This window comes from Dipodomys merriami, unplaced genomic scaffold (genome assembly GCF_024711535.1).
Source record: "Dipodomys merriami isolate MVZ:Mamm:240054 unplaced genomic scaffold, mDipMer1.0.p SCAF_2, whole genome shotgun sequence".
NCBI lineage: Eukaryota > Metazoa > Chordata > Mammalia > Rodentia > Heteromyidae > Dipodomys > Dipodomys merriami.
In genome coordinates this window covers 74,482,144-74,496,538 of record NW_027203381.1, presented here as the reverse complement: position 1 = coordinate 74,496,538, position 14,395 = coordinate 74,482,144, and the positions used below count along the sequence as shown (strand labels likewise).

At 40.3% G+C, this 14,395-nt stretch overlaps 1 protein-coding gene across 2 annotated transcripts in view; it reads left to right on the top strand.

Moving 5' to 3' along the window:
* The first annotated feature begins 5,502 nt into the window (after positions 1–5,502).
* Positions 5,503–14,395, top strand: part of Cfap91 (cilia and flagella associated protein 91) — a 45,951-nt gene continuing 37,058 nt past the window's right edge. The window contains exons 1-5 of one of the 2 annotated variants that reach the window (XM_070030141.1): positions 5,503–5,692; positions 10,054–10,130; positions 10,738–10,895; positions 11,856–11,939; positions 13,956–14,012. In XM_070030141.1, coding sequence (XP_069886242.1) covers positions 5,572–5,692; positions 10,054–10,130; positions 10,738–10,895; positions 11,856–11,939; positions 13,956–14,012 — 497 coding nt within the window. In that variant the 5' untranslated portion in view covers positions 5,503–5,571. The remainder of the gene's footprint in view (positions 5,693–10,053; positions 10,131–10,737; positions 10,896–11,855; positions 11,940–13,955; positions 14,013–14,395) is intronic. The other variant, XM_070030142.1, reaches the window with a different exon arrangement.

The following is a 14,395-nucleotide window of genomic DNA, read 5'->3' as shown; positions in this document are numbered from 1 at the left end:
TCCAGGAATCTGGACATAGTATGTGTGTGGGGGGGCAGGGGGGTCCTCTGATTAGCAGTCCACAAGATTGCAATGAAGACTGGTAGAGACTGGTTTCTTCTGAGGTTCTAGTGGGGAAGAATAGGTTTTCAGTCTTAGGTTGTTGGCAGAATTCCATTTTTTGCTATTGTAGGACTGTGGACTTTCGCTTTAGGCTGGCTGTCAGTTGGAGGCTAGAATGCTGAGGGTCCCCTTAAGAGCCTGTCTACTGCAGATTAATTATCTAAAGGTAAGCCTAAGACTGCATAAAATATATTCACAAAGGAAGAGAAGTTAGCAAACACACATATATGTTTGCTTTTGATTCCTGACTGCACAAAATTTCTTCAATTCTAGATTTTGAGTCCATAAACCACAATTCAGAACACCCACAAATTACCAAGATAAAAAAATCAAACCTTAATTTTAAAAGACCTGTAAAATGTTAAAAGTGTGAGTCAGATTGAAGTGGAAGTTTTGTTTTGTATTCTATTTCTTATATTTTAAAAATTACTGAGTTAATGCATGTGTATTGAATATGTATTTAAGCAAATGCATTGAATCTTTGACAGGCATTCCTCTTTTTTTACCTTTACATTTGTCTAGTGTATGCTCCAAGATTTTAAGATAAATATCCAATATTAGTCCTGGGTAATGGAATCATTGTGATATGCAATGACAAAAAGGGAAAAGATGGTAAGATGGTTGTATTTAGGGAAGAATACTGTCAATATTTATAGCGTGTACTATCTACTAGATTGTATTCTAAGTAGACATTATGATCTCTGGTATTACTGCTATATTTATTGATAAGAAAAGTGATCCACATAGGTATTTATTGCCCAAAGTCATCTACATGGTAAATTTTAGACCTAACTTTAGACTTAACCCAGGAAGTCTAATTCTAAAGCTTATGCAGTAAATTACTGTATTAGAGTCTCTACAGTATAAGAAAATGTCACAAATTACTCAAGAGAAATTAAATTTGATTAGATGATGCTTGGCCATTTGAGATATTAGGTCCTAAAGCTTGTGGGGCTATGCCCTGGACAGTGAGATAGAAGTGGAGGCCCATGGAATGGGCCCATGGCCCATTCAGCCTGAAAGCTGTGGGTGGATTCAGGGTCAACAGGACATTTGAATCTCTGGTCTCACAGAGCTTACATTATAATGGGAGGAAATTAAATAAATAAGTAAACATAAACATTGGAATGGCATACAAATAAATCAAGAAGCTGGGCGCTAGTGGCAGAAAAGTCTTTGAGACTCTTATCTCCAATTAATCACCAAAAAAGCTGGAAGAAGCACTGTGGCTCAAGGGTTAGAATGCTAGCCTTGAGCAAAAGGAGCTTAGGGACAATGTCCAGGCCCAAAGTTTAAGCCCCACTACCAACAAAATAGATAGATAGATAGATAGATAGATAGATAGATAGATAGATAGATAGATAGATAGATAGATAGATAGATAAATAAGGTGGGGCTGGGAAGGTGGATTAGTGGTAGAGTGTTAGCCTAGTGTGCATGAAGCCCTGGATTGATTCCTCATTACCACATAAACAGAAAAAGCTGGAAGTGGCACTGTTGCTCAAGTGATAGAGGGCTAACTTTGAGCAAAAGAAGCTCAGAGACAGTGTGCAAGTCTTGAGTTCAACCCCAGGACTGACAAAATCAAATCAAATCAATCAATCAAGGCCATATCATAGTGTCCTTCAATGTTTTTGTGGAGAGTGCAGGCTCTTGTATAATAATTTATCTCATGGGGGAGTGAGGAAAATTCTTCCTGAAGAAAATGTTTTACCTGTGCTGGGGTGATGAAGCGCTATGGAATTGGGTGTTGGGGGAAGACAGGAGCACAGGCCATTCTAACAAAGACACGTGGGCCCTGAGAAATATAGCTATATTCACCCACAGAAAAATAGGAGACCATTATATTTTATTTTCCTCTATGCTTGCTTTCTCCATTTACCAGTGACCTGTCCAAATTAATTTTCAATACTATTTTGTTTAGTAGACTCTCAGGAAATGTATTTAATAAATGGATAGATCTATCCATTTAGTTTTTTTCCCCCAACTTTCATATATCAGGTACTTCAAAGGTTCAAAAAAAAGAAGGCCAAGTATTCACACTTGTCACTTAATTACTTAGGATGCTGAGATCTGGAAACACAGTTCAAAGCCAGCCATGGGAACAAAGGGCCTTAAGACTCTTTAATTAACCAGCAGAAAAGCCCAAAGTGGAGGTGTGGCTCAAGTGGTAGAGCACCAGCCTTGAACAGAAAAGGCCAAACAAGGCTTTGAGTTTGAGACCCAGTACTGACAATAAAACAAAACAAGATGACAGCAACAAAAACCATGTGGAGGCCTGTACTTTCAATGAACTCAAAAGGTGTGAGGAACAGAGTTGGAAACAATTACTAACAGAAGGTAGTCACTACTATTGGTAAGAATGGCATCTTACTCTATTAGTGGGGGTTGGAGAAATGGCAAAGAAACACAAAATGAGATGTGAGTCTTGGGGAAGGTTAAAAAAACAAAACATGCAGTGATGTTTATTGCACAGTAACTAGCTTCTATTCAGGACCATTGTGATAGGTATAAGGATTGCTGCAGCAGGGTATTGCGGTGGGAGACACATTGGATTTAACTGTGAATCCAGCAAGGGCAAGTGGGAACAGAACAGGGGTCACGAACAGAACAGGGGTCAGTGGATGGAAAACTACTAAGAGGAAACTTTAGATGAATGTTATGCTTTGGAAAGAAAGTTCTTCTCACTCCCAATGCAAGGCTTGGTCCCAGTGCAACCCAGGTTCAAAGGTGGGGCATTGGGAAATTGATTAGACCATAGGTCCTCCTCCGTGGGGAGGATTAATCCATCTATGGATTCAAAATCGGATTAGATTGTTGGGAGGTATGAAAGTGTAGAAGGTGGGGACTCTTTGGAGGAGGTCTCTGGAAGTAGGCCTTACTCTTTCTCCCTTTCTCTCTCTCCTGTTCACTATGAGGCAAGTTGCGCTCCACTGTCGGGATGGCCTGCCTCACACCAGCGCCCAGGAACCCTAATACAAGGAACAAGAAGGATTCTGGCTACACTGCCTTACCAGCATTCTTGTTAAAGGCAGGCCATGGTGTTTAGGTCACCTGGGGAGTGATCGTAGGTGAGAAACACAATCAGGTATGCAGAGTACAAAAAGGTCTGGGTCTGCCAAACTGACTTAGTAGGGCTCTTCACTAAAGCTGAATTTTACAAGGAAGTGCACAGCTGGTCAGGGGTCAAGGTTTAGGAGGTTGCCTAAAGTTGAGCTAGGTAAATCTTTGTCAGGGGCATAATAGGAAAAGGTAGTTTAGATGAAAGGACCAGCTTGTACAAAGGTTTAGAGGTGACAGAATGAGTAGCCAGCTTGCAAAATCCCTAAGAATTTCAGGAATAGAGACAGTTAACACCAGGTACATGCTGAGGGAAGCAGATCACCAAACTCAGCCAGAAGTGTCTAAAACTCACATTAAAAAAGACAAAGAAGTCACCTTTAAGGAAGGCCACTAGCTTAAGAGGATATTGTGAACATCCTAAAGAATAACCAGAATGATTGATTAAAATATCAGATATGCAAAAATTCAAGCATTTGTAAGATACTAAACAGATTAAAATTTTATGGTTAAAAATTTCAATACATATCCTACAAAATTAAGAAAAATGGAGTGGGTTGAGAGGCCTGGGTGAGAACGTTGGAAAGGGTGACATTGATCAAGATGCACTGTGTTCATAAACTGCTTTGTTAATGGCAGCTCCTTTGTGTACTGCTTCAAGATAAAAATATTTTTTAAAAACTTTATGGTTGACATTGGTCTTTGCTAGGGCACTGACCCATTTCTCTGAATTTGATACTTAAGAGAAAAAAAAATCCAGCATTCCCTCTATGATCTATATTTCAGGATAACCATTGAATTGGCTTAAAAAAAAACTCTATAGAAGAAACCCCAAAATAAATAATTTCGAGCAATTAACCTTTCTAGAAGAAAAAAAAAAGATTTAAGAAATATCAAATGTAACTTGAAAATATTCTTTAAGACTTTAAAAAATGATTCTCTTGAATGGAACAAAGCAATAATAAAAGACATTTTGAATTTGACTGGGAAAATTTACATATGTACTATTAGACCACAAGTATTTCTTTAATATATAACAATAGTGAAGGTTATTATAGAGATTTCAAAAAACCAATTTGAGATGCAGATTAATTTAAGAGCAAATAGTTATGATTAGGGTTTCTTTTAGAAAAACAGGGAGGGAAAGATGAAACTAGACTGTCAGAATGTTGATAAATGTTCATTCTGAACATAGGTACTTGGAGGTTCATTATTAGAAGCAGAATTGCACTGGCACCAGTAGCTCATGACTGTAATTTTAGCTTCTCAGGAGACTGAGGATCACAGTTCCAAGCTAGCCCAGACAGGAAGGTCTGAGATTGTTATCTTCAATTAACCACCAAAAAGTGGAAAATGGAGCTTGGCTCAAGTGGTAGAGCACTACTAGCCTTGAGCACGAAAGCTCAGGGAACAGTGTCCAGGCTCAGAGTTCAAGCCCCTGTACCAACACACACACACACACACACACACACACACACACACACACACACACACACACACACACACACACACACACACACACACACACACACACACACAGAATCACTTGCTTATCTTTATTTTTGGGTCTGGTCGTGGGGCCTGAACTCTGGGCCTGGGCGCTGTCCCTCAGCTCTTCCGCTCAAGGCTAGCGCTCTACCACTTGAGCCACAGCGCCACTTCTGGCTTTTTTCTTTTTGCTTATGTGGTGCTGAGGAATCGAACCCAGGGCCTCATGCATGCAAGGCAAGCGCTCTACCACTGAGCCACCTTCCCAGCCCTGTTTATCTTTACTTTTAATTAATGAACTAGTTAATTAACCTATCATTAAGTAGTTGAGCAAAGGAATTGCCACTCAACAAAGCAGTTTTATGAGTAAATGCATATTGATTAACATCACACCTTTTATCACTTCCACCCATCCCTCTCCCCGCAAGGTTCTTAATTTTGAAGGGCATACCTTGAATCTCATGACTCCATTCTCTCCCGGTTCTCCTTTTCATTGTCTACACTCCTCCTCTTGATTCCACCCCCCTTCCCCTACCTTTTGAATACTCATTTCCTGGTGTTAATTTTGCTGGACTGCGAGTTAGCCTTTCTAAGGAATTACATCGTTTGGATTCTACCCTGAATCTACCATATTTCAATGAATACACGTGTACGTCCTTTTAGAATCAATAATTTGTATAAGCAGAACCAGTGACTATGTCACAGCTTCCCCAGCTGATCTAATATAATGTCCAAGGCCAACCAAGGCCCAACATTTCTCTTCCCCACTGGACCATTCCGGCGGCCTGGCCCCGCCCCTCGGGCGGCCCCGCCCCCGACGTCCCTCCCCTCACCCCGGGAGCGCCTGCCGTGGTTACCATAGCTACGGTGCACACCGCTGCCAGGACTCACTACTGCTGGCGGGAGGCGAGGAGCAGCACCATGAGACGCACAATGACCGTCACCCAGCCCAAGGACCGGCCCCAGGAGGCTCCACACCTGGACTTCGGGAGGTCCATTGGCAGAGGACACATGCCCAATCGAATGTACGATTTCCTGTACGGTAAGGGCTGCCCCAGAACTCCTATCTCGGCAACTTGGCCCTGCAGATGGCGCGAAGGACCACGGAGCCTCTGGACAGAGGGGCTGCCCTGCCCCAGGCTGTCCTTCGTGGGATGGGGCAGCTCCGCGCCGGCCCGGGGACCACGCAGTGGGGGCGCCTGGGGAGCCAAGCCGCTGGTGGCTCTCCAAGCCCCACGCGGGGCCGCCTTGTTACTCCTCGTCACCCACTCTTCCTGATCATTTGCTCGGCACTGAGCCATCTTCCTGAAGCCTTAGTCCAGAGCTTTTGGTGTGCAAAAAGCATGGAATGATTGAGCAGAGTTGGAGATTCGTGCAATATTCCCTCCTTTCAAACTTCATCAAATGCCCAACGAAAACGATCTTCCTGCTCCCATTCTTGGGGCAGCTCCAATTTTGATGCGCTTGGTAAAGAAGTGACCCTTTCCCTCACGTTTGTTTTAGTGGATTCCCACTTCCTCCTTCTTATCCATCAACACATTGCTTATAAACTAGGTGCAGCGGTTCCTCTAAGGCAAGCAAAGTCCTGATTTGTTTTAATGCCTTGATGGTCTATTTGTGGGCTCTTTTGCCTGAATGTTTAAGTTCCTGAAGGATTCATCTTTAGTAGCCTCTTCAAGCCAATTTTACTACTGATGCAAATACTGGATACTTTATGATTATTAATCGACTATTAAAGTTTCTGTTTTAACACGTGTAACCAGTTAAGCATGCTATTTTCCAACTTTGCCCTCAGTAGTCCCCAGCTGCCTGTCACCGGAGCCTTGCTTTATCTTCAAACGTGTAATGTCACCTTTGGAATTCCCAGGGTCTACTTTGGAGGGGCAGCTGTTGGATAAGCATTTTCTGCATTAGGGATTGTAATGATTACTTACATATTCTGGTCGGTGTTCTTCTTTGTTCACTCTTCATTTCATCTGATAAAAGAAAATCAGTAAATTTCTGTAAACATATCCATGTTATTTTTACAAGGTAATTTGGGAATGCAAATAAACCTCTACAGTAACAGCAAGCACAGAATTTATTAGGCCATGTTTCTTTTACAGAGAAAAGAAACAGTTCAATGTCCCTTGCAGAGAACAGAAATCCACTCAGAGCAACCTGAATGAATTTTATACAATGGAAAAAAACCAGTCTCACTTGACTCATGGCCAGGAAGCAAAGCCTACACAGCAGTCTAAAACCCAGACAGGGAAAGTTGGAACTAGGGGCTCTCTTTCCTGCTTTCGTTCTTTGACCTTATTGTCTTTAATTCACAGGCTTGCCAGATGAGCAAATAAATATAGAGGGTGTGCAATTAAATTTTGAGCTTCAGTTAAATAACATAATATTTTTGTATGAAATTTCATCTCATGTATCTGTATTAAAGAGTTAGTGATTACTTATTTGAAATTCAGATTTAATTGACCATGGTGCATTTTTTTTCTTTCATACCAAGGTTTCAACTCAGGACTTGTTAGTCTGACACATTCTACCACTTGACCCATGCCTCTAGCCCAGCTTTTTTGCTGGTTACTTTTGGAGATGGAGTCTCTTGGATTTTTTTTTCTGCCTGATTTGGCCTTGTACTGCGATCCTTCTGAATAACTAGGTTTACAGGCATAAGCCACTGGCAGCTGGCTAGCCTCATATATATGATGAAGCTCCAGTTTTCTTTTTGGTGCATCTGCTCCCTTCTTTCATTTGATAAGAAGCCACTTGCATTTGACTTTCTATTATTAGGACAGTGGCTTTGCGGCTGTCTATGTAATGTTATCTTAAAGCTAACCACCAATTGTAGAGTCTTTCTGTATCTTAGCTAAAATTTAACAGAGAAGATTTATTCAAGACCAGCCAATGATCTGCATCAGACTTCCATCTGAGAGAAGGAACTGTGCTGGGGGTGGGTATGGAGATCATGGCACAACTATGATAACTTTCAAGCTCCTTTCTCCTACAAAGTCCCATGTCTAGGTGATCTACCCCTTGTTTCTTTCATCTACTAGTAATTCTTTCCATCTTCATTCCCTTTTCTTTCCCTTCAGTACAGAGGATTAAGCTCAGAAAGCACTCTACTGTTTGAACAAGTGCCCCCTAGTTCACTAACTTTGCCTGGGTTGGCCTGGAACTTTCCATCTTCCTGTCTTCACTCCTCAAGTAGCTGAGACTACAGTACAGGTGTGTGACACCTTACCTGACTTCTCATTCTGCTCCATTTGTTCTGGTTTCTTTGTTGTTCTTCAACTTATCAGTCTCTCTCTTGTCCTTCCCTCTAGCTATTAACTTCCTAGTACACTCTGCCTCCAAATGTCCATAAAAATATCTTCCTCACTTGCAAGCCACTTTACTTGTCACTTCTCAGTGAACCTGTCCTGCTCATCCTAATTAGAAATTGCAACTGTTTTCCTTAATCCAATTCCCTCTTCTTCTAAAACAGTTATTATTTTCTACCTCTAAGCATATTGTAGGATTTTCTAGCTTGCTATTCTTGTTGCTTATTGTCTCTCTTCTCCTAATGAAGTTTGGGTTTTTCAAATCTTTTTGTGGAGTAACATGTTCCAAGCCCCTAGGACTACTAGCCATCCAATAAGTATTGTCGAATAAAAGAAGAGAGAACCTGAGACTTGTTGTTACTCAAACTTGTTGGGAATGTCCCATGACAGCATCTAGGAAGTTGTTTTTGTTTGGTCACCTCAAAATTGTGTTTGGTTTTAGGTACACAATTTTAATTTAGGTACACAACTTAAAAAAAATCTAAGTCACAATACTATTTTCTTAATTTCTATGAGGAAATATATGTCACCAAGTGGTTTAGTCTAGTTTGTTTCCCTAGAGGTAAGTCTACTTAAGAAATCAAATCTTGGGGCTGGGAAGGTGGCTCAGTGGTAGAGCGCTTGCCTTGCATGCCAGAGGCCCTGGGTTCGATTCCTCAGCACCACATAAGCAAAAAGAAAAAAGCCGGAAGTGGCGCTGTGGCTCAAGTGGTAGAGCGTTAGCCTTGAACTGAAGAGCTGAGGAATAGCGCCCAGGCCCAGAGTTCAGGCCCCATGACCGGACCCAACAAAACAAAACAAACAGACTTTGGGCTGGGAAGGTGGCTCAGTGGTAGAGTGCTTGCCTTGCATGCCTGAGGCCCTGGGTTCAATTCTTCAGCACCACGTAAGCAGAAAAAAGCCGGAAGTGGCGCTGTGGCTCAATTGGTAGAACGCTAGCCTTGAGCTGAAGAGCTGAGGAACAGCGTCCAGGCCCAGAGTTCAGGCCCCACGACCGGACCCAAAAAAAAAAAAAAAAAAAAAAAGAAATCAAATCTTGATCTGAAGACTGCTTGTGAAATTAGTCCCCAGTTAGTTGATTTTAATAGATGGCATAATCAGTTACCAAGACTCGTCATCATTAAAGCTATACCTAATAAGCAGCTACTTACAACAGCAAGTTAATCTTTTGTTTTGGAGAGATAAATGAAGCTCACTGACAACACATAGTACTTACAACCTTAAGGACTCTGGGCTTGGGTACTGTCCAGCTCTTCAGCTCAAGGCTAGTGCTCTACCACTTGAACCACAGAGCCACTTCTGGCTTTTTTTTTTCTGCTTATGTGATACTGAGGAATCCAACCCAGGGCTTCATGCATGCAAGGCAAGCACTCTCCCACTGAGCCACCTTTCTAGCCTGCAAATATTTAGTTCTTAGAGAATAACTTTTGCTCATTGCATCTACCAATTCTGCTGAGGGGCCATGCTGTTTACATGTTGCCAGTGCTCTGAATGTGAAATGAACTACATGTATCCCTCCACCTGTAAATAGCCACAGTGCATAGACACAAGGGCTATCCTCTTTAAATACTTTTTGGGCTCCCCAGATCCAGAAAGTTTTCTCGCTGAGAAGCAAAAGAGATCATGTTGTGCTTAAAACGTGCTAGCCTTTCTTTACATTCCAATTCTGTAATTTTGAATTGACAGGAAAGAAATGTATGTCACAGACCTTTCCTGGTAGGTGAGTCAGAATAACCCGGCCATAGCTGCTGCAGAGATAAAGATTACTTGTTCTTTCTAATTCAGAGATTAAGAACTAGGGAAGGTAACACATATCTATTCCTGCCTACTCAGGAAACTGAGATAGAATGATTATATGAGTCTAGGAGTTCAAGGCCAACTTGAGCAACATAGCTGGACCTTCATCTTGAAAAGAAATAAAAAGGAAGGAAGGAAAAGAGGGAGGGAGAAAGGAAGGAAGGAAGGAAACAAGGAAGGAAGGGAGGTAGAGAGAGACCATGGGAAAAGGAAAGGGACTACTTGCTTTGACTTTTTTTTTTCATTATAGGTTTAGATATGTTCTATTCCTTATGCTACTTCTATTGCTCCACAGATCCTTTATTTATTGTGTCAAGTGAAAAAAACCACGTTCAGGCAAATATTCAAGCCACCCTGATTCGAAGCAGAATGGTAAGTCTAATTCGGCTACCAAGGCAATTTAATAAAGCTGAGTCATCTCCTTCAGCTAACTGCATGAATCAGATTGACTACTCACGAAATATACATTGAATTTCTAATCCTGCAGGAATATTATGATTACTTGGGTGGAAGGTATGTTAATACTTGTGTCCTATTGTGAAGATGAAATTACTAATAGAAAATAAAGGACCCATAAACTAAGTTATTTCAGTGGAAAATGCATCTGTGCCTGTGTTGGAAACATATACAGTTAGAAGTAATTTTAGTTCTGGCCCTTGCTACATAAACTGCCATTATCACAAATTAACTTGGATGACATTTTAGACATTTTTGTTTTTTGTTTGTTTCAGAAAAGGTTTTGCGATGTAGCCCAGGTTGGCCTCTACCTTGAAATCTTCCTGCCTTTGCCTTCAAGCTCTGGATTCTGGGCATTATCCACTATGCCATACTACTTCTATATGTCTATCAATGGCTCCTTTTCCTGTGCTATATACACTGTTGTTTTTTTTTTTTTGAGAAGTTTACAACGTAAATTAAATACTTAAGAAAATCTGATGGTATGATTTTTACTTTTTCCTTCCTTCCTTCCCAATATTAGAAAAAAGTTCCCAGATTTAGAGCCATGTTCAGCAACCTGATCCATTATCCAAGATATTCTCTGTATTGGAACAATGTAGATCCGGTCCCACCATTTATCAGGGGAGAATGGAAGGGAAAGGAGGTAAAACGGAAAGAAGCTGTCTGCAAGATGGCTGAGTAAGTGTTGGGAAGCTCCAGCTTCTAAAAGCACATATTTTTAATGAACACATTATTTTAAAAATTGTTATTTACTTACTCTACATGACTAGAAAGTATACAGTTGGCAAATAAGCTTCCTTGCCTAAAACAAGCCTGATTAAAGAGCAAGGGTTATATACTTGTTGGTTGGTAGACATTCTCAGAAGGTTGGCATAAATATTTATATGTATACTAAATGACAAAGACACCAAAGACATGAATGATTGAGTTAGTTGTTCCTTTAATCCACTTAGAGATTGCAAACTATCTTTGTGTGTGTGTGTGTGTGTGTGTGTCTGTGTGTGTCTGTGTGTCTTGGTGGGACTTGAACTCAGGGCCTGGGCACTGTCTCTTAGCCTTTTTCTCAAGGCTAGTGCTCTACTACTTGAGCCAGGGCTCAATAAACACCTTGCTTATTTTGGTAGTTAAGATTCTCATGGTCCTCCTGCCTGGGCTGGCTTTGAACTTTGATCCTCAGATCTCAGCCTACTGAGTAACTAGGATTATAGGTGTGAGCTACAGGTACCAGGCTTAAAATATCTTTTGAGACAGATAGCTTAAACACCTTTAGTAATAAATCTCATATAAAGTACTTGATTTTAAAATTACTTGCAAGTTTATGTTTAGTAAATTAACAAATAAGAATGTCTTCCAACGTGGACATCAAAATTACTTTGAAACTGTTTTTCTTGTGTACTTTTAATTGAAAGTGGGCACTTCTATTTCTCCTCTCTTCTTTTCTCTTAGTAGGCCCTGGTTTCCTGGCTTGGGAGGTGTGGTGTGTGTGTGTGGGGGGGGGAGTATTTTGATCTAGTTTAAACACATGTTACAGCAGACTTTGCTATCAGTATGGAATATTCTATATAGACATAAAAATATTAAGTGGAAATTATATGTGGAAATGATAGACTTGAATAATGTTTTCCTGCTTCATTTTAGAACTGACACTTCTTTTCAGATACCTAAAGAAGTTTATGAAGATCCAGACGTGACTGGAAGGAATCGCTATAAATACTTTGAAAGGTAGAAAATAATACCTAATAAACATTTGAGCCCTTTCTTGGTTGAAAAAGCTCTATGCAATACAGTGGCAGCTATGAGTTCTAACTGCATGTGATATACCATGCACCACTAGATATGGTTAGCATATCTAAGGTAATCCTGCCAACAGCACTGTCAGATAGTTTGTATTAGCCCCATTTCACCAATAGTGAAGCTGAAATGGAGATGGAATATAGGCAGGTCAGTGTCCTGGAAGCTAGCTAGTGGCAGAGGTGGAATTCCAATGAAGCCAGCCTGACTTTACAGGGACTCATTGCAACTACTGAGACTAAAACCAAGTCATCTAATGAAAGGCGACATGGCACTGATATCATGAGGTCATCCTATAGGGATATTTGTTAAATGTGTTACACTGAACAATGTTGATTCTCTGTGTAAATGTTGCCAAATCAACATAGTGCAAATATTCACTTTCTTTCATTTGTGACCAATACTCTTGGATAATCATATATGCAAATCAAATGAGAACAAAGTGAGGATTTTTCTGTAGGCCTTACTCAGATCAATAGAACTGTCTTGGTACCTCATTGAATAACCTTTCATTAGAAAGTACATAAAACATTTAAATTTTTAAACACATTTATTTCTATTATTCATACAAAGGAGTCTTAAGCTCAGAAGCTGGATGATTAGTACAATGCTAGAAAGGACATTCTTAAGCTACATTAAAAAAAATTAAGAGCAACTTCTTTATGGGAATATTTTTTTTTTGGATGCTGAACTTTTTCAGAGAAATGTTATTGCAGTGTTAACTATAGTCTACTCAGTTCTTAGAAGCATTAAAACTAAGCCATGTGGAGCTTCAGAAGGTTTCATGGAACTTGAGATGTTGCTGGGGACTAATGGAAGCTGAAGGGCAAGTGGAGAGCAGTTTCCGACAGTGTGACTTGCTCATCCCCTGCAGAGAAGACAACACATTGACTAAGCCTCCTGGGATAGACCAGGAAGTGTTTAACCCAGAAACCCTCATCCCACCCCCTCTGCTATGGTTTTATAGATGCTAAAGTTTGATCATGACTGATATGTAGGACAGTTGACCTCACTGACTTTTTTTCTGTTTATATTTTTTATTGTAAAAATTCTGTACAGAGGGGTTACAGTTACATGAGCAAGGTAATGAGTACATTTCTTATCAAGCATTGTTACCTCCTCCTTTGTTTTTCCCTACCATCCCTTTCCCTCCCCACCTCTCCAACTCCTCACTCCCCACAACCACCCCCAAGCTGTAAAGTTCATTTTCTTTTTTTTTTTTTTTTTTGGGTCCGGTCGTGGGGCCTGAACTCTGGGCCTGCGCGTTGTCCCTCAGCTCTTCAGCTCAAGGCTAGCGCTCTACCACTTGAGCCACAGCGTCACTTCCGGCTTTTTTCTTTTTGCTTATGTGATGCTGAGGAATCGAACCCAGGGCCTCATGCATGCAAGGCAAGCACTCTACCACCGAGCCACCTTCCCAGCCCTGTAAAGTTCATTTTCAACATAGTGTCCTGCACATCTCATTGTTACAATGGGTCAACCTGTATCCTTATTTCAGCATTTTGTTATTTCCTTTCCCCAATCAAGAAAATGTGATATACATATACATATATATATATATATACCATGGAATTCTATGCCTCCATCAGAAAGAATGACACTGCCCCATTTGTAAGAAAATGGAAAGACTTGAAAAAAATTATATTAAATGAAGTAAGCCAGACCCAAAGAAACATAGGTCCCATGGTTTCCCTTATCTGCAATAACTAGTATACATCTAGGACAAGCAGAAGAAGTCAAAAGCTATGTACCACATGACATATAACTTGATGTTAAGTGAAGTGAACCCCAAGAGAGTGACATAAGAGGTTTTATCTTTCTTGCTGTTGTTTTTAATCTATTTATAATGTACCTCACTGATTTTTTAAGAAACAATATTAAAGTTAGCAGGAAGCTCAGAGTACACCCACAACAATATCACACTTTGTATTTTCCTTTTCCTTCCAGGCCTTTCCTCCCATTTCTTCAAAAGATACCACTCAGTTATATGCTGGCAACAACCAAGTAAGTGGCTGTTATTTCAAAACTCTTTTCAACTTACTCTTTCTTTTCATATTTCTCCCAGAAGATAGTTCTCCTGAGTCAATATTTTTTCAAGCTGTGGATCACAAACCATTCCAAGGTAAACCAGAATTTCCCCAGCCCTTCAATGGTCTTCCATATGCTAAAGTTTGAATGTTACTGATTACAGAGTTAATATATTTTCAATATGCCAAAGTTGAATATTGGATATTCAAGCTCATTGGTTTTCTATGAGGTCATGGGCAACACTAAAAACAAACAAAAACAAATAAATAAAGAATAGTAGAAAAATAACCAAAGTATCAGGCAGATTGAGGACAAGTTGTTTTTTATATTTTTCGTTTAAGATAAATATATGCCTTTGT